Source organism: Emys orbicularis, chromosome 7 (genome assembly GCF_028017835.1).
Source record: "Emys orbicularis isolate rEmyOrb1 chromosome 7, rEmyOrb1.hap1, whole genome shotgun sequence".
NCBI classification, from domain to species: Eukaryota; Metazoa; Chordata; order Testudines; family Emydidae; genus Emys; species Emys orbicularis.
The window spans coordinates 54,598,631-54,620,627 of record NC_088689.1 but is presented as its reverse complement, the minus strand read 5'-3'; the positions used below and the strand labels follow the sequence as shown (position 1 = coordinate 54,620,627).

At 42.2% G+C, this 21,997-nt stretch overlaps 1 protein-coding gene across 1 annotated transcript in view; it reads left to right on the top strand.

Annotated features, from left to right (window-relative positions):
• Positions 1-21,997, top strand: part of WAPL (WAPL cohesin release factor) — a 120,263-nt gene that overhangs the window by 61,671 nt on the left and 36,595 nt on the right. Inside the window, exon 4 of the mRNA XM_065407708.1 lies at positions 2,656-2,774. Within this exon, the coding sequence (XP_065263780.1) occupies positions 2,656-2,774 (119 nt within the window). The remainder of the gene's footprint in view (positions 1-2,655; positions 2,775-21,997) is intronic.

Genomic DNA, 21,997 nt, shown 5'->3' with positions numbered 1-21,997 from the left:
CCAAAGAAGTGTGAGGGAAACAGCCTATGAAAATAGACATTACATAACACTGAAATCATACATTATAAATGTTTCTACGTGAGATGCTTTGAAGAAACTTCCTTCTATCAAGATGAAACTTCAGGAAATAAGCTGTTTGACTGATCGCCTTGTTCTAAATGTTACTGTAAACTTGTCATCTTCCTCTAAAACAGATTATTTTATGCAATAAAAATTATTGCATATTTGTTCAATTTAAATTTTTTTGTTGCTTGCTGAGTGGGTGCTAAGGAATTTTTTAAATACTGAACTTTCCATAAATTGGTGACCAATCGCCTCAAGACCTTTTACCTTCATAACATTGTCAGCTTTCTCAAAGATTGTTTCATGGCTAGGTTTTTGATATTTGGAGGTTTTGGGGGAGGGGAGGGGCTTTCAATCTTGATATATATAAAACCCTAAATATTTTTAAAATTAATCTCTAAGATGAGACTTTTTCAGAATTGACCCTGGGTAAAGATGACTTGCACATGTTTAGATCTTGAATATAGATAGTGGTGTTATACATGTACAGTAACTTTTAGTGGAAAAATCAGAAAAAGTTTCCTTATTTGCTGACAGTGACAGGCACTAGCTTGGTGGGCTCCCTGAATACTATCAAATTAAGTCATCTTGAAGTGCCGGTTTAAAAAAAAAATCACAAATTTCAAAATGCACTTAATGGATCACCAATAAAAATCTAATATGCTGGATTTTTGATAAATGGAGCAAGGGATCTGAAATGCAGAGGAGTCAGTTTTTCTTGCTGTTCAACTAAATGCAGTTTGAAGCTGCGTTGGATCTTGAAGATGACCTAATTAGGCAGTATTTGGCTTGCTTTTGATGTTTGATTGTAGGATTACCTAAGAAATTGACATAATTTCAGATCCATTTACTGGTTATGTAATTTCACAGAGAAGGTAAGAAGCCCTGATCATAATTAATGCCATTAGAATATATAATTTATCATGGAATCCTGCTGCATGAAACCCAGTGCATGCTCAGTGAGCCAGCCACGGCAGCAGCACTGCAGGCTTCAAGCCTGCTTTTTTGTTTCTATTACTATAGCTACGATTGATTTGTCACTTGGTAGGCAATTGTACTGTTTTTTAATGGCACATTGATTCCCTTGGGTTACTGCTAAATTTTAAGACTTTGGATTATTTTACCATAATGAAAGAATATTATATTACTGTAGGATTTTGAGCTCTTGTCTAAAACTGTTTCAAATACTATTGCATGTATCAATCTAACAATTTTCAAATTGTAACAAAAAGTATCTGAAAATGTTAATGGTTTCTACAGGCATAGTGAGTTCAGATACCTGTATCGTGAAAAACATATTGCCTAGTGTTCAATATTTGTTGGTGTGTGGGTGTGGAAAAGCCAAAATAACTTAATAGAGCAATTGATCCAGCATGCTTACATGTTTTACAGTTCTAAAATATGGGTAGCTCACTAGGAGTAAACCCATGATCAGTTTTTTTTATTTAAACAACATGAGTTTAATTTTGCGTTCTCTGTTCCTGCCTCCACTTCCCAAATAAAGTCTGTGATAACATCTGAGTAGCACCAAATCAAAGAACATGCAGACTAGTTTCCAAGCCTTTATGCTTACGACCCTGCAACACAAATGAAAATTCTTTTCTCCTGTCGACTCCATCTTGAAGAGAAGGCAGGGTCACATGAATTAATGTTGGAGATCTACAACCAAAACTTTGAGTACCAGAGGGATCTGGGCAGCAGAGTCCGGGTATACTGAAAAGAGAACCCCTGAGACCACTGCCAACTGGTTCCTTCCATCTGCAAACCTTTCTCACCTATTTCCAGCAAGCTATCTATTAAGTGGGAATGCCACTAGAAATAGTTAAGATCCAAAAGTATATCCACTATACTTCTGAGTAATATTTGCATTCCTCTCAAAAGTGAGGTATGAACATAAATTTGTACAAAGATGAATTTAATTAAAGCAATTTATTTACAAAGATTCAGATTGATGACTGACTTATAAACTTGTATGATCCTAAGGTGTGAGATTACTATACGCTACTTGCCTGTGCCAAAAAAGCTGTCAATATGAAAGGCCACTGTCAGTTTTAAGGTTTGGTATATGAACTCTGAGGGCTTGAAATGGTCTCAATCGTTAGACTTCCAGTAGTATACATTTTTGTTTCCAACCTTTACCCATTACATGGTAATGTACTTTAAAAATATTGACTTTCATCTTGATTTATTCCACTTCTTTTCCAATATAACTTCCATTTATCTTGTGAAATATTAGCTTTATAAAGAACTTAGTTCTGCTATCCTAGAAACCAGTTAGAAACAGTATAAATTCTTTCAAGATCGGTTAACCTTTTCAAGTATAGGTCTTGAACCAGTTTTTGGGTAGAAATTTGACTTCTCATGCTATAACCAAGTATAAACTAAAACCTTCTTAACATCAGGTTTTTGGCAAATGTTTAAATGCTGCATTGTAGTCTCAAGCAGTTTCAAAAAATTATTGTAAATTTGAGGATGTCATTAACTAATCTATAATTTCAGCACCTTATAATGTAGCAGTTTAGGTACAAGAACAGAATTTTGTGTAAAGAGGCTGACTGCTAGAATATCTTTTCATTATATTTACCTTTACAGATCTACTGGATTTTTCAGAGGATTCATCTGGTGTGCCTGAAAGCAATAAGAAGTCCACAAATAAACAAGGCGATAAATCTAAGGAAAATACCAGGAAGATTTTTAGTGGGCCAAAGAGGGTAAGTGGTAATACTTTCTCTTTTATTCAGCACCGTGGTGTTGAGGGTCTTGTAGTTAGTATATGTATCTCTAGATCTTATCCTGGGGTAGTCAGTTATTTTTTGTCAAAGTCCAAATTTCTTTATCAAGATCCAGACTCTAGAGAAAATAGTAAAATATTATAATAATGGTAATAGGTAAATAAAGAGGTTTCAGGATCTGTTCAGAAGTGTCTGGTGGTCTGGATTTGGCCCATGGTCTGCTTATTGATTACCTTTGTCGTATCCCATTTGTTATGTATGCAATATTTAACCCATCTTAAAATTATTATAAAGCACACAAGACTATTGAGTTAATAAATGGTTTGATTACTTGGATATTCTGGCACTCTTTTGAGGTCTTTTCTCCCCCTCCCCCGGATTGATGTGTCACTGTTTTAATCACCTTGCTTCAACTTTAATATTACAGTTGGCACCTGGAAGCCAAATCTGTATTTAAGAGTACAAAACTATTTCCATTATAATTCCATTTTTCATGTACTCATGGCTTCAGATTTTTAGTTTTTGGGTGGCAATCTTCCATGCTTGATTGTTGCCTAAAGATATTCTTCTGTTTCAGAAGGCTAAAGTAAAATTTTACTGTTATGGGTTTTGGGGAGTAGAGAAGAGAATATACTTTCCCTGTTGTTGTGTGTATATTTAAAAAAAAAAAAAAAAAAAAAAAGAATTCTAGTCATGCTTTTCTGATCAGGGCTACAGAAAACAGGACAGAAGCTTAGAATTGGGCATAGATATGGTCCTCATTGCTTCTTGTTTCATTTGTGTGTTTAAAAATTTTATTGGTAATTTCATGGAAAAGTGACTACTCAGAATGCGTAGTAGTAGGAATCTTGTCTTTTAGCAGAATCTAATAAAACCCAGATCCTTTTGCAACGCTGTGTACATTTTCCTTGTCCAGTCAGTTAGTGTATTGAGTATTTGGTTTTTGAAAATTCACCTGGAATGTATGAATAGGAGAGTTTATAGCTTCCATTAAATGAAGGGTCCCGTATCTCCTGACTGGCCAAGATGTGTCTTTCTAAGGCCTAGATCCTTTGGCATATGCTCCCTCCCCCCCCCGAGGAATTTCTATTATATTCATGTAAAAAGCGACAGAGTCCTGTGACACCTTATAGACTATCAGAAGTATTGGAGCATAAGCTTTCGTGGGTTAGTCTATAAGGTGCCACAGGACTCTTTGTCGCCTTTTACAGATCCAGACTAACACTGCTACCCCTCTGATACTATATTCATAGAAATGCTGGGCTGGAATTGAACCTCAAGAGGTCAACTAGTCCATCCCCCAGTCATGAGGTAGGACCTAGGGTGTTTGTCTAACCTGTTATTAAAAGTCTCCACTGACTGGGATTCCACAACCTCCCATGGTAACCCTATTTCAGTACTTAACTATCCTTTATAGTTCGAAAGTTTGTCCTAATATCTAACCTAAATCTCCCTGGCTGCAGATTAAGCCTATTACTACATTTTCAGTGTAGTTTCAGTGAACATGGAGAACAATTGATCACCATTTTCTTTATAACCGTCCGTAACACATTTGAAAAGTATTTATTTATCGGGTCCCTGCCTCAGTCTCCTTTTTTTTCAAGACTAAGCATACCTAGTTTTTCAACCTTCCTCAGAGGTCAGGTTTTCTAACAGTTCAGAGATTTGCTTCAGTTCATTAAGTATAGAATCATGGTTTGACATGATTTGTTCTTGACAAATCCATGCTGTTACTTATCACCTTAGCTTCTAGTTTGTTTATGAGGTCACCTGAGATTGTATCAGAAGCCTTATTAAAGTCAAGATATACCACATGTTCTGCTTCCCCATCCACAAGGCTTGTTACCCTGTTCTTGATAAATTATGCTGACTGTTACTTACCACCTTATTTTCTAGGTGTTGGCCCTAGAATGAATTCCATCAGACCCTACTGATTTGAAAACATTTAATTTACCTAAATGTTCTTTCACATGTTCTTTCCCTAATCTGTCTTCGGTTCCTTCCCCATTGTTAATATTAATCATGTTTGTGCTAAGCATCTGGTCACAATTAACCTTTTTAGTGAAGACTGAAGCAAAATAGGCGTTAAATACCTCAGCCTTCTTGGTGTTGTCCATTACTAGTCCTCCTTCCTTGCTAAGGGGTAGATTATTTGTGCAGATGTTCTCCATAGCTAAAAGCTTATTCACTGCTTCCATTCACCTATTCCTCTGAGATTTCTGACAGGATAGGAGAGCCTCTGTCTTTCCTGAGGGTAGCTTGATTGCTTTCATTGAGGGGAAAAAAACAGGGTTGTGGCTATTTTTAAAGAGGGCAGAAACTGGAGTTTCTCCAAAGATTTTATTCTTATGCTTCAACTGATACAATTATTAAAATAATTGTCTTCATGGACTACCCACTGCCCCAGATGTGCTCAATAAGGAGCACAGCAGACAGTAAAACTGGGAAGGAAATACAAGGGAATGTGGAGAGCAAGAAGGAATGGAAAGCTGGAGTACAGGCACAGCTACTTTGTACTGCTCCATAGTGGTATAAAGCAGCTAGAGCACAGTAGTGAACCTGTCCCTAAAAGTTTAAATTAAAAAATTATTTGGTATTGCATAACTTCATTAGAAATACTGCATGGTATCATTCCCTTGGGGCTTCTTGTTTACTGTTGATGCCTTTTTTTTCTTAATTACAATTTGAATTTTTTTTCAAATTAAAAAAAATGCTCAGCAAGTACATTGAGTACATATCAGCAATTTAGGGTAGAATACTTTACAGGAATGTTGTAAATCTATTGTGTTTATAAAACCAAGAGAATTTAGAGTAAGGAATAAACTCAATAGAAATCCATAATTTTAAAGTATGGAAACAACCATTTATGCTGACTCCCTCCATAACCACCATAGTATCACTACTCATAGACTCTGACTTTAAGGTCAGAAGGGACCATCAAGATCATCTAGTCCAGGGATCTCAAACTCAAATCACCATGAGGGCCACATGAGGACTAGTACATTGGCCCGAGGGCCGCATCACTGAAACCTTTTCATACAGTGATGCAAAAGTATACCTGTACCCCGATATAATGCGACCCGATATAACACTAATTCGGATATAATGCGGTAAAGCAGTATTCCGGGGGGGGCGGAGCTGTGCACTCCGGCAGATCAAACCAAGTTCGATATAACGCGGTTTCGCCTATAACGCAGTAAGATTTTTTGGCTCCCGAGGACAGCGTTATATCGAGGTAGAGGTGTATAGTCAAAAATGAAGAGTAATATAGTATGCTATTAAAAGTCAATGTATTAACTTTTTTAAAACTGTAATGCAAAGAGGGGTTTTAATAAAATATAAACACCTGTAACTATTCCTTATGTGGTCAGTAACACTGATGATGATCTACACTGTACAAGGGTTTGCCGGGGCTCGACCCTCTCCGGGGCGGCGGGGAGCCACACCGGCTCACTACACACTGGTGCTTGGGTACTTCGTCTGGCTGCAGGGTCTCCCTCGGCAGCCCTTGCGGTCCTGGAAGACACAGTAAGCCCGACCCTGGCTCAGGGCGGGGCACCAATGCTACATCAGGGGCTCAGGCCCTCGGTCAGGGCTGAGCAACCAGCAGGAGTATTTAGCCCAGGCCCTAGGTCAGGGTGGGGCAACAAACGCTGAGTCAGAAGCTCAGACCCTCAGTCAGGGCTGAGCAACAATAGTACAAAGTATTAAGCCCAGGCCCTAGGTCAGGGCGGGGCAACAAACGCTGAGTCAGGAGCTCAGGCCCTCAGTCAGTATGGCGGGCTGCAGGAAATAACTCCTCCGCAGGCCGCGTGTTTGAGACTCCTGATCTAGTCTGACTGCCTGCACATTGCAGGCCACAGAACACCACATGCCCACTCCTATCGTTAGAATGAATTTCCTATTGCCATTGCATTGTAATCCCTTAGAGTAGTGCTACCAATTTGGTTATTGAATGGTGTCACTAAAATGTTTTGGGGGGGAGGGACCTGGTGGGAAGCAAAGGGATGGTTTTTGTTACTCAGTTCCAAGATTTGAAGAGTGCCTCCTTTTCCTGCTTTTGACAAACAGACACAAGGAGAAGAGGAGACAGGAGAGCAAAGGTTGGGGAAATACAGTGTTGGTTGATGGCAGGATTCCGGATGCAGGTCAGTCACAAATGGATGCTCTGAGGTGACAGGTCAGCCACGACAGCAATTGCCCTGCATTCAGACTTATCTTCCAGTCTGGAATGTGCAGCGTTGTCTGGCTGGTCCCTAGGATGGCCAGAGCTAAATGTGCCATCTCATCTCATTGTGTTGGTGCTGTATGGTACAGCTGACCTCAGGATCAAATGGAAAGCTGTGAGACAGTGGACAGGAGGAAAGATAGTGGAGCAGAAAAGAACACACTGATGCAGCAGTGAAAGCCATGCTTCCCTGTTCAGCTCTAGGTTTCATGATGATGTAGTACCTTTTGTGATCCGTGGGAGAAGGATGAAGTCTCGGGAGCACAGCAGAGTCCTAGCAGCCTTCCCCCTCTTGGAATCCCTCAAAGTCCCACCCATTAAAGTCTCTTTAAGGGCCGATGGGCGGAATAGTTCATCCTCTCCTTTTGTTCTCGAATTAGGTTTAATTTCAGACATGCCAAGTTTGATCCATTAACTGCTGGTCCCATATTTTTCTTGTTTTCTTGTTAACACAGTCCTTGAGTTACATTGATAAAGCCTTTTTGTTTAGACTAAGTTAGTCTTTGTTTTTCATTCTTACTGATTTTATAATCGGTGTTATGTAACAGGCCAAGTTGGACTTCTGTTACCTTTTCCAATTACCATTTTTTATTACATGAGACTGGACCATTTCATAAACTTCCATCGACTTCCCCACAGTTAAACTCATAAATGAGGTAGGCCTACTAGTCCCTAGTTATCACAACAGTTGAGAAAATGGATACAGAGATTGGTCACCTGTGCATACTCTGTTTATAAACTACAGCCAACTGTCCATCTACCTGTCTATTGTTGTTTGGCTTGCTTCTTGTAGATGTCAAAGTGAGTACTTGAGGAGTGGCTTGAATGTGGAGAGGAGCATTGACTTGTGGAACAGTTCAGGAGGGCATTCAGGAAGAAGGAAACAGCATGGAAAAGTGCTGAGACAGTTGTATGAGAAGCCTATGAATTGTGGCTGGTATTAGAGTGGAGAGAACATCGTGATGTTAGAACTTGGAAACTACACTTGTCACTGAAGGAGCTCCTCATGATTCTTGCAGAAGCAAGTTTTTGTTAAGTGGTCCGGGTACAGGGATGCCACCCTAGGGAGAAATTACGGTTATTCGAGTACTGGTCCCTATATGTATTCCATCATGGGTATTCATGCACCTGAGATGGGAAGACTTTTGCTAATAGTTTCTCTTGGCCTGCACCTGTGTTCCTCCTCACCTCATGCTCTGGACCGAGGATATAAGGAGTGCTATAGAACTCTCCAGTTACCACATGGTCTGAGGCTCAGTCCTCCAGTGTCCAGTGATCCCCTTCAACTTTGAATCTATAAATATTCTAAAATAAAAGCTAATTAGGTATTAGATTTCAGACTGCCTCCTTCCTGGTATGGGACTCAGATTATGTCCAGGATTTCAGACTTAAAAGAGCTGTCTCCTGCACCCAATCCTTCCCGGTCATCTATGACCATCAGAAGTGCCTGTACTTCCTTGGAAAAGTTCATGTTTCCACTGAGTGCAGTATCTGTGGCTCCTTGCCCAGCCAAACGCGGCAAGCGTGGGAACAGAAATTTGGGAAACATCCAGTAGAGTATGCTTTGAGGTCCCAGTCCAATCTAGGCCAGGCAAACCCTATGTACGCCAGGCAGAGGCATCAGAGCATTCTGCCCAGCACCACTACCTCAAATACAGGGGCAAGCAAAGGCAGAACTAAGGACTCCCCTTTCCAAGCTCACTGCGAGGGTAAAAAGCCCTCTCAAAAGTCTAAAGAGAAATCGCTCTCCAGAACCACCTTGAAGATGAGGTCTGCTTTCGTGATGCCTAAGTCTGGTGACTCTTTGCACCAGGTTCCAATGAAGCAAAAGGGCAGTGGTCCCTAAAATGTAGGGTGCGTCCCCCTGGGGGGGGGGGGGGGGGTGGCGGGGCCCGGGCCAGCATCCACAGGGAGGTGGAGAGGGAACACCACCCAGCCCTGCTTTTCCCTCAGCTCTGCTCCACCCCCAGGCATGGCCCCAGCCCTGCACCCAGTCACAGCCCTGACTGGCTCTGCTCCCAGCCCCAACCCCCAGCTGTAGGACCCAGCCACAGCTCCACTCCCGACTCTGACTCCCAGCTTCAAGGCCTGGCCACAGCTCTGCTAGTGGCCCCAACTCTGCCCCTCAGCCTCGGCCCCTGGCTACAGCCCCACTTCCAATCCCACCTCTCAGCCCCAGGCTGCGGCCCTGCTTCTAGTATCGCCCCCCCTACCTCAGCTGGGGTGGGGGGCACGGACCAGGGTAAGGAGGGGCACGAGGTTAAAAGTTTGTGGACCACTGCTCTAGAGCCCATAAGGGTTACAGCACTGACCTGCAGTCTCCAAAGAGTGAGAGTGCCTCCACATCGGCATCATTGGAACTGAACAAAGACAGATGTGAGCCAAGGTTAGGACAACCACCAGTACTAACAAAGGATGCCCAAACACCATGCACCACCAATACCAGTGCAAGCTTTTAAGGACACAGTGGCTTCCAAGGTGCACAGGGAAAAGACTCTTCATCCCCATCCACTGATGGCAACTGACAAATGCTTTTCTATATTGATGGTACCGACAGCACCACCATTGTAACTGGAGCCCACATTTCCATTTTCAGGGGAGTCTGACATGATGTAAGGACTGACATCACCACCAAGAGAGGTGAGCCCAGATAGAGCATCCAGAATCTCCTGGGCTCTACAATGACCTCATAAGATGGGTTCCCCACCTCGGACTACCGGTAACCCTGTGCGTTGGGTAACCTCCTCAGTCCATGTTAGGTTCCTCTCACTGGCCTTATTGAGGACTGTGGGACCTGTACAAGCGATATCTGGAATCTGTGTGGTCTCATTGAGAATTACACAGTCCCCTCTCCCCTCCCTCCTATCCCCTGCCCACACACAATTAGAGCTCCTGCAAGAGCCTAGGGAAGAAGAGGGAGGCAGGGAGGACAAGATCCAGTCCTAGCACAGGTTCCAACAGGCGTACCATCATCATCATCTGAAGAGGCGGTTGCCTGGCCTCGCAGTCTCCTACAGATGACCCTAACCAGTTTCAACATCTGTTAAGGACAGTTGTGGATGAGCTCCAGAGTCCTCTGGAGGAAATTCAGGAGATGCCTCCCAGACTCCTGGATATTTTATAGAGGGCAGGACTTAGTAGAGTGGCACTCCTGTTAATGGAGCCATCCTGGAACCTGCCATTGTCATGTGGCATACTCCAGCAACATGTACACTTACTCCTAAGAGGGCAGAGGAGAAGTACTTTGTCCCAGCCATGAACGATGCCTATTTTCATATCCGCATTCATCCCCTCACAGATCATTCCTGGTATTCACTGTAGGTCCAAATCATCAGTACAGGGTGCTCCTCTTTGGACTAGCAACAGCTAGTCCATGCTTCTGACTCTATGGCTTGATATTCTTTCTTTACTGAGATGACTATCTATTGACAGGGAGATCTCATCTGGAGGTACTGGCATCAACCTCATCCCTCCTCAGTGTTCTAATGTCAATGGGAACCTGAGTGTATGCAGAGACGTCCATTTTGATTCCTTCACAGACCATAGAATTTATTGGAGCAGATCTGGACTCAGAGCCAGAGCTTATGTACACCTGGACAGATTTCAAGCAACAGTTTAATCAGTCAACTCAGACAGCCCCATCATCTTTGGATGTCCTCAAAGAATTGGACAGTTGCACTGTTCTAGATTTTCTGATCACCCTGAAAACCACCTGTAACGATGCGGTTCTGGCGGGACCCAACTGAGAGTGCCAATTCAGGACAAATCACTTAAAACAGGGCAGTTACAGCCCAAGGCTGGGGTTTTTCCACCTCTAAGGCAAACCAAACCAGCCAGACTAAGAGGACTTTGGTCTCACCCCACTGGCTAACCACAAGTGTCGCAAGCAATTCCCTTAGACACTCCAGTTTTCCAGTATACCACCAGTGCCACTCGTTAGGGGGACAAATGGTTATGAAAACCAATACCCCAGTAAAAGAGAAAAGGTTCTCCTGATCCCATAGGACCAAGCCCCAGACCCAGGTCAATATACAAATCAGATCTTACCCACAAATCACGCTGTTGCCAATCCTTTAGAATCTAAAATCTAAAGGTTTATTCATAAAAGGAAAAAGATATAGATGAGAGCTAGAATTGGTTAAATGGAATCAATTACATACAGTAATGGCAAAGTTCTTGGTTCAGGCTTGTAGCAGAGATGGAATAAACTGCAGGTTCAAATCAAGTCTCTGGAGTACATCCACAGCTGGGATGGGTCATTCAATCCTTTGTGTAGCGCTTCCATTTGTAGCAAAGTCCCTCCAGAGGTAAGAAGCAGGACTGAAGACAGGATGGAGGAGTGGCATTAGCCTTTTATAGTCCTTTCCAGGTGTAAGAACACCTTTTTGTCCTTACTGTGGAAAATTACAGCAAAATGGAGTCTGGAGTCACATGGGCCAGTCCCTGCATACTTTGCAAGGCGTATCTGCCTTCTCTCCATGGGTCAATTGTATAGCTGATGGTCCTTAATGGGCCATCAAGCAGGCTAGGCAGAGCTAACACCAACTTGTCTGGGATGTCTCCCAGAAGCATAGCATAAGTTTGAAATACAGAAAGTTTAGAGCCAGTATTTATAACTTCAACTACAAAACTGATGCACACATATAGACAGCATAATTAGAACCAGCAAACCATAACCTTGTCTTAGACACCTCATTTGACCCCCTTTATACAAGATTTGGTGCCACTACAGGACTTTGGTTGCAACCATTTTCTATATGGTTCCAGTTCAAATCAATAACGTGACACCTCCCGTCTCTCCTTTTGGCTCCCTAAAAGTACAGTTAGTGATAAATGGTGCCTACCACCCTCCAATCAATAGACCCTCTGTTTTCTCCTGTCTACTGGCTGTACATTTTCTAAAGGTTCTAGGTAGGATTTTCTATCATATAACAGAATCCCTGCTCTGGCATGGGATCTTAATGTGGTCATTTTGGCATTAACCAAGTTCCCCTTCAAACCTTTAATAACATGGCTACTCTCCCATATGTCTGTGAAGGTTGCCTTCTTAGTGGCCATCATGTCTGAACCAGTTGTCCTCATGACTGATCCATCTTATGCAATTTTCCATAGAGAGAAAGTTATGCTGACACTTGCAAACAAGCATAACTATAGGCTGACCCTGTATGATGATGATCCTCAAATACGGAGCAAGTGGCAGAAAATTTCGAAGTGTTGGATCAATATTACATCAGAAGAATGAAACTTAAGCAGCAAAATTAATTCTGGTTTAAACTTCAGAATTAAATGCAATTCCAAAACCAAGATTATAGAGCATCCTCTGCTTCTTCCAACCAATGTAAATACCAGATATGAAAACTGCAGTATATTATCTGCTTCAAACTGGTGTAATTGGTCTTCAAGGAACAAGAAGGCTTAGGGCTCCACTCAGTTATCTTCCTAGTGCCCAAGCACCGATTGCCAGCACTGTTGGGAATTGCACCCCTGTAGTCACTGGAGGGAGACTCGTCCTCTTCTGAATTTGAGATTGGGTCTTACTCTTCCTGACCTCCAAAGCCACTCTTACCACTTCTTCCATCGGTCCAGGCACAGGAGTACCATCAAGTGGTTGACCAGGAGGTCACTGGGGACCTGCACCGGTCCAGTGGCCCTATAGGAACCTGTGGGCCTTTCCCCAAGTTTCCAGGGCTTATTCCAGGCACTCCTGTTTGGTGGCTTCGGAAAGAAGTACAGCACCGTCCCACCACATGGCATTTGGTCCCAACTCTGGTACAGAGTCCAATACCAGCTTCCAAAGAGCCGGTTCAACAGGATCCTGCTGATGCAGAAAGGGAGGAAGAGCATCCACAGCCTGTGCTGGTCTCCTCTTCCCCTAGATGACTGTATGTCACCTCCCCTAGATGACTGTAAGGCTCACCAAAAGTTGTTAGAAGGTTGCCTTAAATCTGGACGTACAGATGGAGTTAGAAGAGTCCTCCCACAGCTTGGCTGACATTTTGGCTGCTGCGAGCCCTTCCAACGGAGCCTCTCAATGAGGCCATTGTGGACTCAATTATGACTTCGTGGCAGACCCCTACATCCCTTCCCCTCACTTCAAAAAGGGCTGAATGAAAATATTATGTACATGCCCATGGTTGAGTTCCTCTGCACACCCACACACCTCACCCTGGGGTCCCTTGTAGAGTCTGCTGCCAATGAGCGTGAAAGGCAGGGACATCAGAGCACAACCCTGAAATCAAGCGATTCAAAGAAGTCTGTTTGGTAGGAAAGTTTACTTTACCGTGTGTGTGTTATAACTTAGAATTGCAAACCAGCAGGTGCTACAATCACTGAATTTTTCCCTCCGTGGTACCTGTCAGAGCCTATAACCTGAGACCCGCCACCCAGGGCTGAAACCCTTGGGCTTCAGCTTTGGCTCTGAGTGGTGGGGCTCGGGTTTCGGTTTCAGCCCCGGGTGGTGGAGCTCGGGTTTGAGCTTCAGCCCCTGGCTCCAGCAAGTCTAAGCCAGTCCTGGTGACCCCATTAAAATGGGGTCCTGACCTACAGTTTGACAACTGCTGCATTAGATTGAGTGTTTCGGACTTTGTGTGGAAAGTATTTGTCATGGTTGGTTAGATGACTGGTAAGATGTTTCCCACAGCTAAACTATTGGTTAGTGCCCTTCTGATCCATTCAGTCATCTTTCAGTTCATATCCTGTATAGCCTGTGTTATTTAATGAGCACCTTTTCTATCACCTGATTAAAAATGAAGGCTGTCTTTACAATAATTTGGTATAACCAAGAAATCATATTGACTTAACTAGGTCTATATCCTTTGCTAATCCAGATGCCTCTGTAAGGAAACTCCATTACATTGACTACTTAATGGTTTAACTATTTGTGATCATGTGTTTGTTTTTTTGTTTTGTTTTGTTTTTTTAATTATAGGTATAAATAGACCCAAAGCAACCACAATAAAAACATTTAACATCTTAATTTCTTTTTAGGACTGGGATTGAACAGGATTGTAATCAGGATTGACTGATTGGATTTTAAATTAACTATCTGAAGTGTAATGTGAAAGTAACCCTGCACTTTTAATGTATGGAGCTGGAGAGTAACATCTGGGAGCGGTCACAGAATGAAAGTGGGGGCCAACACTTTGGCCTATTAATAGGCTAGATAGTGTTTTAGTGGTTCTGCTCATAGGTTGTATTCTTTCCCAGTTTCTCTTATTAAGTTGGTGGTGAGCAGGGTGTGATGTGTTGCCATTTGCCCCACATTCCAATGGCTGAGTGGAGGCAGAGTTGAGGTCCTCCCAGCTCTATATGTTGAACTGGTTCCCTCCCACGCTCTTCATAAGCAACTATTGCTCAGAACAGCAACAATTCTATGGGGAGTGTTGTCTTTGTCCTCCCACTCTTGGTGTAGACAAAGACATTATTAGCTGCAGCATTTCTGGATGAAGAGAGAGGTGGGGCTGGAAAGCTAACACAAGGGTGGCAGAAGCAAAGATCACACATAGCAAGGGAGCAAAGAAAATTAGAGAGACATGGAAACCCCCTCAGCCCCAGCAAAAAAAACCCTGCAGGACAAGGGAAAGATGGCAGTAAAGTAAAATGGAAAGGGATTTATGTTGTGGTGGGATTCTGTCTGACTTTCAGCTATTAATAAAAATTAACCTTTTTGGATGAATATCTTAAAAAAACTCAAACTTTTCCTGTACATTTGAAAGTGTGTGGTTAGGAGAGATGATGCCTCACCACACATCTTCCAAAGACAAAATAAGATTAATGCCCTTGAATAGTGTCAATGTTTTTCATTTAAAATGATTTAACGGTGACATGCACAGGGGGAGGGGGAGTGAAGTTGTGGCCTTCTTTTCCCAAGTGCCTGACTGACCATTGTCATGCTGCTGCCAGAGACTCAGCACTGCAGGCTCTTGTCACTCATGTGACCAGACTTTCTGCTTCCATAGAGAGGGAGCCAGCAGTTCATAGCTCATAATGTGAATAGAAATATTACTTTTGCCTTCAAATCTGCTCACTATAAATTGTAGTCTGAGTTTGTGACTAGCAGTACAGAGTGTTTACCTCTGGCAGAGTTAAATAATTTTGGGCAACATGAGGTTAACTGTTTGGGAAAAATCCTCTACTGCATTAGGCCTTTCCTTAAGTTGAGAATGTCAAAATGGCAAACAAACTAAGGAGAAGGCCAAAAATTTCTTGCTGTTCCCGTAGCCAGTCTTGGGTCTAGGCTTACTTAACAGGACAGATGAATGTACAAAATGCACTACTTACAAATGAGTTAGACGTGTTTTCAGGGCTCCAGAAAACCATCCACTGAGCACTTTGGCTCACTTACTGCTTAGTCTGTTGCTTTTGGAGTCACGGAATCTGCTTCATCCTAACTGCAGTTGCCAAGAAATAATCCCTCAGTAAGGGAGTAGATCAGGATTGGCTAAAAGAGTCCTAGTCCATGCAGCATCAAAGCTGGCAGGAATTCCTCCAGAAGTTGTTAAAAGGAAGTGTTTGAGAGGAATGAGGCCTGCATTTACTGAAATTCCCTGACTCTTCTAGTTTAGTTCAGAGTCTTCACTGGGAAATCAGTCAGGCCTGACCCTTCTTGCTACTATGCTCCCTTGTCCTTGCAATTTCCAACAAAAGGAAGTATTTTCCAGTCCCTCAGAACATTTCTGATGTGGGTAGAGCTTCCCTAGTAATAGTTGGGCTTCTCTCTAGTACCCATTGTACAGACTCTTCTCTTAGGCCTGGTCTAAACACAAACTGGCAGTGGTTTAAATAGTGGTGTGGCTTTGGGTATAAAGTATATGTGGGGGGGAGGGAAGGCAACAGGCAATGAACTATTAGGAAAGACCGAGAAGATGGAATATGGGGAGACACAAGGAGAGCAGATAGCCTGATGCTGGCCTCAGAGAGTAACTGAGGGGAGTGTTGGAGGGAGTCAGAGAAATGGTCAATAAAAAGAAAGTATAGTCTGAACTAAGTATGGAATGGTAGGATAACCTCACCAGAGTTTAGGAGATGGCACAGGAGTTTCACTTCCACTGCCCTGACTCCTGCTGGAAGTGAGTCTGACTCCTCCCTCCTTAGTAATTTGAATTGTCCCAATATGTTGCCTTTATATGGAGTCATCTGTTTCTTCCTCCCCTTCCGCTCCCCCACTCCTTTTCCCATGTCTTCAGAGCTCCTGTGAGGTTTGGGTTTTTTTTTTTTTTCCCTTCCTCCAGACAAGCTGTGTGGTATAAGACTGGAGGATTAATGCTTTTCTGATAACGTTTGTTTTGGTTCAAAGGAATGTATCTCTGGCATATCACATACTCTCCCTATTAACTGCTTTCAGGGTTCTGATACGCACATGGTGAGGTGATTGTTAATTACTGGGAAACATGTTAGTTTTTCTTCCTTCATTTGACTGTAATACCAGGTTCACTGGATACTTTAAGAACATTAGGTCATCTTCACAAGTGTCATTGGTATTCATGGCACCAAAATATTTAATGGATATATATTTTCATTTAGTACATGCTGCAGTTGTGAATGAAAGTTAAAGAGAAAACATTCTCCTGATTTCACATTACTTTCTATATGGAAATATCATTAAAGCTCTGCCCCATGTCACTAATGGCAGAAATAGGAACAGATATTAGTGCAAATTTTATATTTAGTCAAAGTAATCACTGGAAAAGTTACCTTTAAGATCTTTGATTGTGTTAAATGTTTTAACAATTCTGACTCAAGAAAAACTGGTTTTGCTTGAGGAAACCTGAGGATTATAGTAGGCTATGATAGTAATTGAGAATGAGTGAACTTTGTCATGATGCTGGACTTCAGCCAAGGTGTATACATTCAGCTATGAAGTGCTGATCACTTTGAACTACACATCCCCTTATGTTGAAGCATATATATTACTTCATCATCATATACAGTACACCAAGTTTATGTGGTGCTTTCAGGAAAAATATCAATATTCAATATTAGTTTTAATTACAAAGGTTTTATTCAAAGAATAATGAATTAAAACTTACCTTGAAACCTTTTTATTGGCCTTATTATAAATACTGTAGTTTAAATTACTCAAATGAGGTAGCAGCTGTCAATTAGTAGTACCTGGCATCCAAAAAGTGACCATTAAATATCTTTCCGTTACTTGAATCCAAATAGTGAGATTAAATTCACATTTTGACCCTGTTGCTGGCAGATTCTAGTCCAAAGGAAATATTTTGGCTGAAGAATTCACAGCATATATTGTAGCACAACTCTTCATCCTGTGTCAGTGTACTGCTCTTGTGCTTTCAGGTGACATTTGTTTTCTCTGCACTGACTAAACATTTGTTCATCTCACAAAGAAAACTGTTCATTGTAAGTGGGGAATGAGTTTGCATATTGCTTAATAAATTTGTGAAATTTCTTCTTTGTTTTCAGGATGGTGGATGCACACAAGATGACCTCTCTTTAATGTTTTAAAAAAAAAAAAAGAGTGAGAGAAAATAGACACATTATAAAATCCTAACTTTCAAATAATTTAGCATGTTAGCTTATGAAATGTCTTGAGTTTTGGATATTAAATATAAAATGTTGATGAATGGTTAGTATAATCGTATCAGTTGCTTTTAACAGGCAAATTAAATACTGTGTTTTTTTTCTCCATTGTATACACCATGGCAATGGTTGTCCCCTATATCTTGGACAGCGTTTTTGTCTGCCAATAGTTCCTACCTTTCTTGTTTTGCCAGCATTTTCATCATGGCTCATGCCACTGGCTTTTATTTTCTGTTACATATGTGAATGGCAGGCTATGCTTCACCAGGATATATTAGAGTGCCAGCTCTTAAAATTTCTGCTTTGAACCTTTTGGGGGATAGAAATTAAGCATGACCCATAGTATATGCCATTGGGAAATGATCTTTTCAAAATGACAGCCACAACTGTGCATATTATGAAATCATTGGTATTAGTTTTGCTTTTGTGTGCCAACCCATCCAAAAAACCAAGCACCCTCCCCCCCCCCCCCCCCCCCCGAATATTATGTTCTTCATATCCTCACTGAGGCATTTATAGTTTCAAACAGCTATTTTCTGTGTGAAAACAGCAGCTGTCATTTTTATAAGCTGAGCTTTACACATTTAATGGATGAAGGAGAATGAAGATCTCTCCACTCTGCTCTTCAGCAAAAGATACAGCTAACTATATTTTACAATGTATGTATGACATTGCAAAAATGACAGTGAAACAGTGAATTTCCCCTGTTACGCAACACTAAGCTTTCTTTATAAATCTCAGTCGAGGTCATTATTTATAGCACCCCAAAATCCCAATCTAGTTTTTATACACGAGACAAATTCAGGCAGTAATGCAGATGAAATCAGTGAGATAGGAAATATATTACAATGCTATCACTTTAACTCATTTTAGATATCAATAGGTTTTGTAGTATCCTTCGTGTAAGAAAATTGAAAAAATGATAGGTTAATCACTTTGTGATCCTGTAATCCCTATGGATTTGTTATAAAGATTGGGGGAAATTGGAACAAATTCACAAATTACCACTGCGCGCCCACGCCCCCCAAAAAAGTCAGTGTTGTAACAAGACTTTTCTGAGAAATCTGGCATTTTGAACTGTTTGAGCAGGTGAGGTTTTTCTTTGCTTGATCAGTCCTTTTAAAATAGGCTCGCCTTAGCAACATTGTTTATATTTAAGTGGTCTGTTTCTCAACTCCAGTTTTGCTATAGACTAACATAAAACAAATCTCCAAAATGGTAGTTGGCCTGGTACTTACTGGTCACTTGGTGATCACTCATAACTTCTTCACAGCTGATTCTTCAGTTATCCTTGCTCTGTCACAAGGAAGAGCCCATATCCCTGTAGAAGTAGTGGCTAAGGGGGAGAAAACATGGTAGCTTCCACTAGGATTGCATCAGTTATATAAGGGTTAAGAGAGGATCTAAAGCACCAGCAGAACTGGAATCAACAGCTGACAAAAAGTATTTCACTCGAAAATGGGGCTCTGAACAGGAGAGTTGAAGCAATATGCAGGAGTGAATGTACTTGGATTTCTGCTTCTGCTGAACTGTGTAGAGCTAACATGGCACACAGTAATCTGGACCAGGAACTGAAGGGATCTGGGGGTGAAGAAATTAGTTTGATAAATGCACAGATTAATGAAGTACTAGAGTTACCACAGGTAAGGTATGCCATCACAAATGGGATTATTTAGAAGTTGAGGTGGGAGGTAGTTTAGGAGGCAGCTATGGTCCATGATGGGAAAATTTGAACAATACATCTTTCAGTTCAAGTTCAGACTCCTTGATGGGAGACCATTTCAATCAATCTTTTCTTTTGCTTTAGGGTAGCCGTTTTATAGTAGTCCTTTCTACAATTTGTAACTTTTGTCACTAGGTTTCATGAATGGAAAGGCATTAACAGAGTTTTACACAAACACTTCAAGAAACTTCATCTGGGTAATCAGAGTGTTTCTTAACATGTTTATGTGCAGTGCTGTTGTCCTGTAAATTAAGACCACTCTTGCAAAGTTATGCAGAATCGTGCACTTTCCTTCTCCAATTCTAAGATAAAACTGACTCTAAGTACATTCTGTACTGAAGTGTGTGTGCTTTTTTTTTAAAGCAGGTCTGTAGATTTGAATCTAGGAAACTATATCTCACATGCCTTCAGTCACAAATGACAGTTTGGCCGTACTGTGGTTACTTGAGGACTACTATACATCAATGTACGACATCCTCATGTCTTGATTAGTAGTCCAAATTTCAGAAATGCAGAATTGGAAATACAGGGGATTACATGTCAGGATTGAGTTAGAGGTGAAGGAAAATCTTCCACATCTCCTGGCAAGCGCCAAATAATCCCTTATTTTTTAGGAGTACCCACTTCACTTTAACTTAAAAAAATAAAACAAATCTCCAGAAAATGTCCAATTTTTTTAGTATACAGGAAATTATTTACTTAAATGGGGCTATTTTTAACAAACTGATATTTGATTGTGATCTTAAAAATAAGACCCGAAACTGTGAATGAATTTTATTGGTTCTTTAGAAACACTAGTTTTGGTCAGTATAAAGCAGTATGTGTTTGTTATTGGGCTCCATTTTCCTAGATATTAAATTCCAGGATTTGAAAGTTCAGTTTACCAGGGTCTAATTCAGGGGTAGGCAAACTATGGCCCGGGGGCTGGATCCGGCCCCTCAGGGCTTTGGATCCGGCCCATGGGATTGCCAGGGCAGGCAGACAGGGAACCTGCCCTGGCTCTGGTGCGTGCCGCTGCCACTCCAGGGAAGCAGCGCTAGTCCCGACTCCGAACCCCTCCTGCACCAACTCCCTGCCTTGAGCCCCCGCCGCACCACTCCTGCACCTTTGCCTTGAGCCCCCTCCTGCACTCCGCACCCCTCCCTGCACCACTGCCCTGAGCCCCCTCCCACACTGTGCACCCCCTCCTGCTCTCCAACCCCCTTCCCTGAGCCCCATCGTAAAACCCACACCTCTCCTCTGCCCCAACCCCTTGCCCTGCCGCACCTCCTCCTGCACTCCGCACTCCCTCCCTGCCCCAGCCCTACATTCATGGCCCTGCAAGCAATTTCCCCACCGAGATGTGGCCCTCGGGCCAAAAAGTTTGCCCACCCCTGGTCTAATGGGAAACTTTCATTGGAAAGAATGGAACTGTATGTCAATATCTGCAGCATAGGATTTCATTTTTTTTAAAACTCATAGTTGAAAAAGTAGCTTTCCAAATATGAACTGGTGCAGTGTTGTCAGAGTCTGCAGGCAGACATCTCTAGTAATAAGTAACAAGAAGTAACAGTATGAAGTTGGAAGGAGCGTCAGTTTGACTGCTTCATTCAGAACCTTTGTGCACCACTGAAACTGTCAGGAGGAGTTATGTAAATTTCAAGCTTATCTGCTGCTAATGAAGGCTGCAAGCAGTGGCAGTGGAGCATTGGAATTATTCATACCCCCCAAAACAGGCTTGGGTATATTCCCCATGAGGCAGTAAAAAGGCTTTGCAGGAGGGAAAAGACTAAGCTTCTCCCTTCTGAGAGTTAGAGGGGTGAGGGCATGAAGCTTTAGATATCTGAGGCCTGGGCTACACTAGTGGGTGGAGGGGGGGGGGGGGGGGGGTTTGAACTAAGATACGCAACTTCAGCTACGCTATTCACGTAGCTGAAGTTGAAGTATCTTAGTTCGACTTACCTGGCCATCCTCACGGCAGCGAGTCGACCACCGTGGCTCCCCCGTCGACTCCGCTTACTCCTCCTGCCCAGGTGGAGTACAGGCGTCGATTCGGGGATCGATTTATTGTGTCTAGACAAGACGCGATAAATCTATCCCCGATACATCGAACACTACCTGCTGATCCAGCGGGTAGTATAGACGTACCCTGAAATTGACAGATTTCAAAGAAAACAGACTCACTAAGAAATTCCTGGACAATGCCCCCCTGACCAGCAGCTGGGCCAAGAAGGGATCAAGATTCTGAAAGCTGAATCTTACAGAGTGAATACCTCTCTCCTATTAATAAATTTTGTCCTTTCCATTCTCACTAAATTTATCTCCACTGAGGAACAAACCTTTTTTCTGAGGCAACTAATGTGGCCATCTTGGGTATGTCTACACTGCAGTTAGACACCCATGGCTAGCCCGTGCCAGCTGACTCAGCTCAGGCTGTTTAACTGTAGTGTAGATGTTCGAGTCCCAGAGCTCATGCTGCAGCTTGAGCCGGAACATCTACATCACAATTAAATAACCCTGCAGGCCGAGCCCTGTGAGCCTGAGTCAGCTGGCACGGGTCAGCTGTGTGTGTCTAATTGCAGTGTAGACATACCTTTAATCACATAAGTGGAGCCCTAGTTTCAGCTATTGTTCCTCTTTTTTCTTAATCCTTTTTTTTTCTGTCTTCATTTTGTGTTTCATTTGTATTGTAAGTTCTGTGGGGCAGGAGCCATCTTTCTCTTCTCTAAA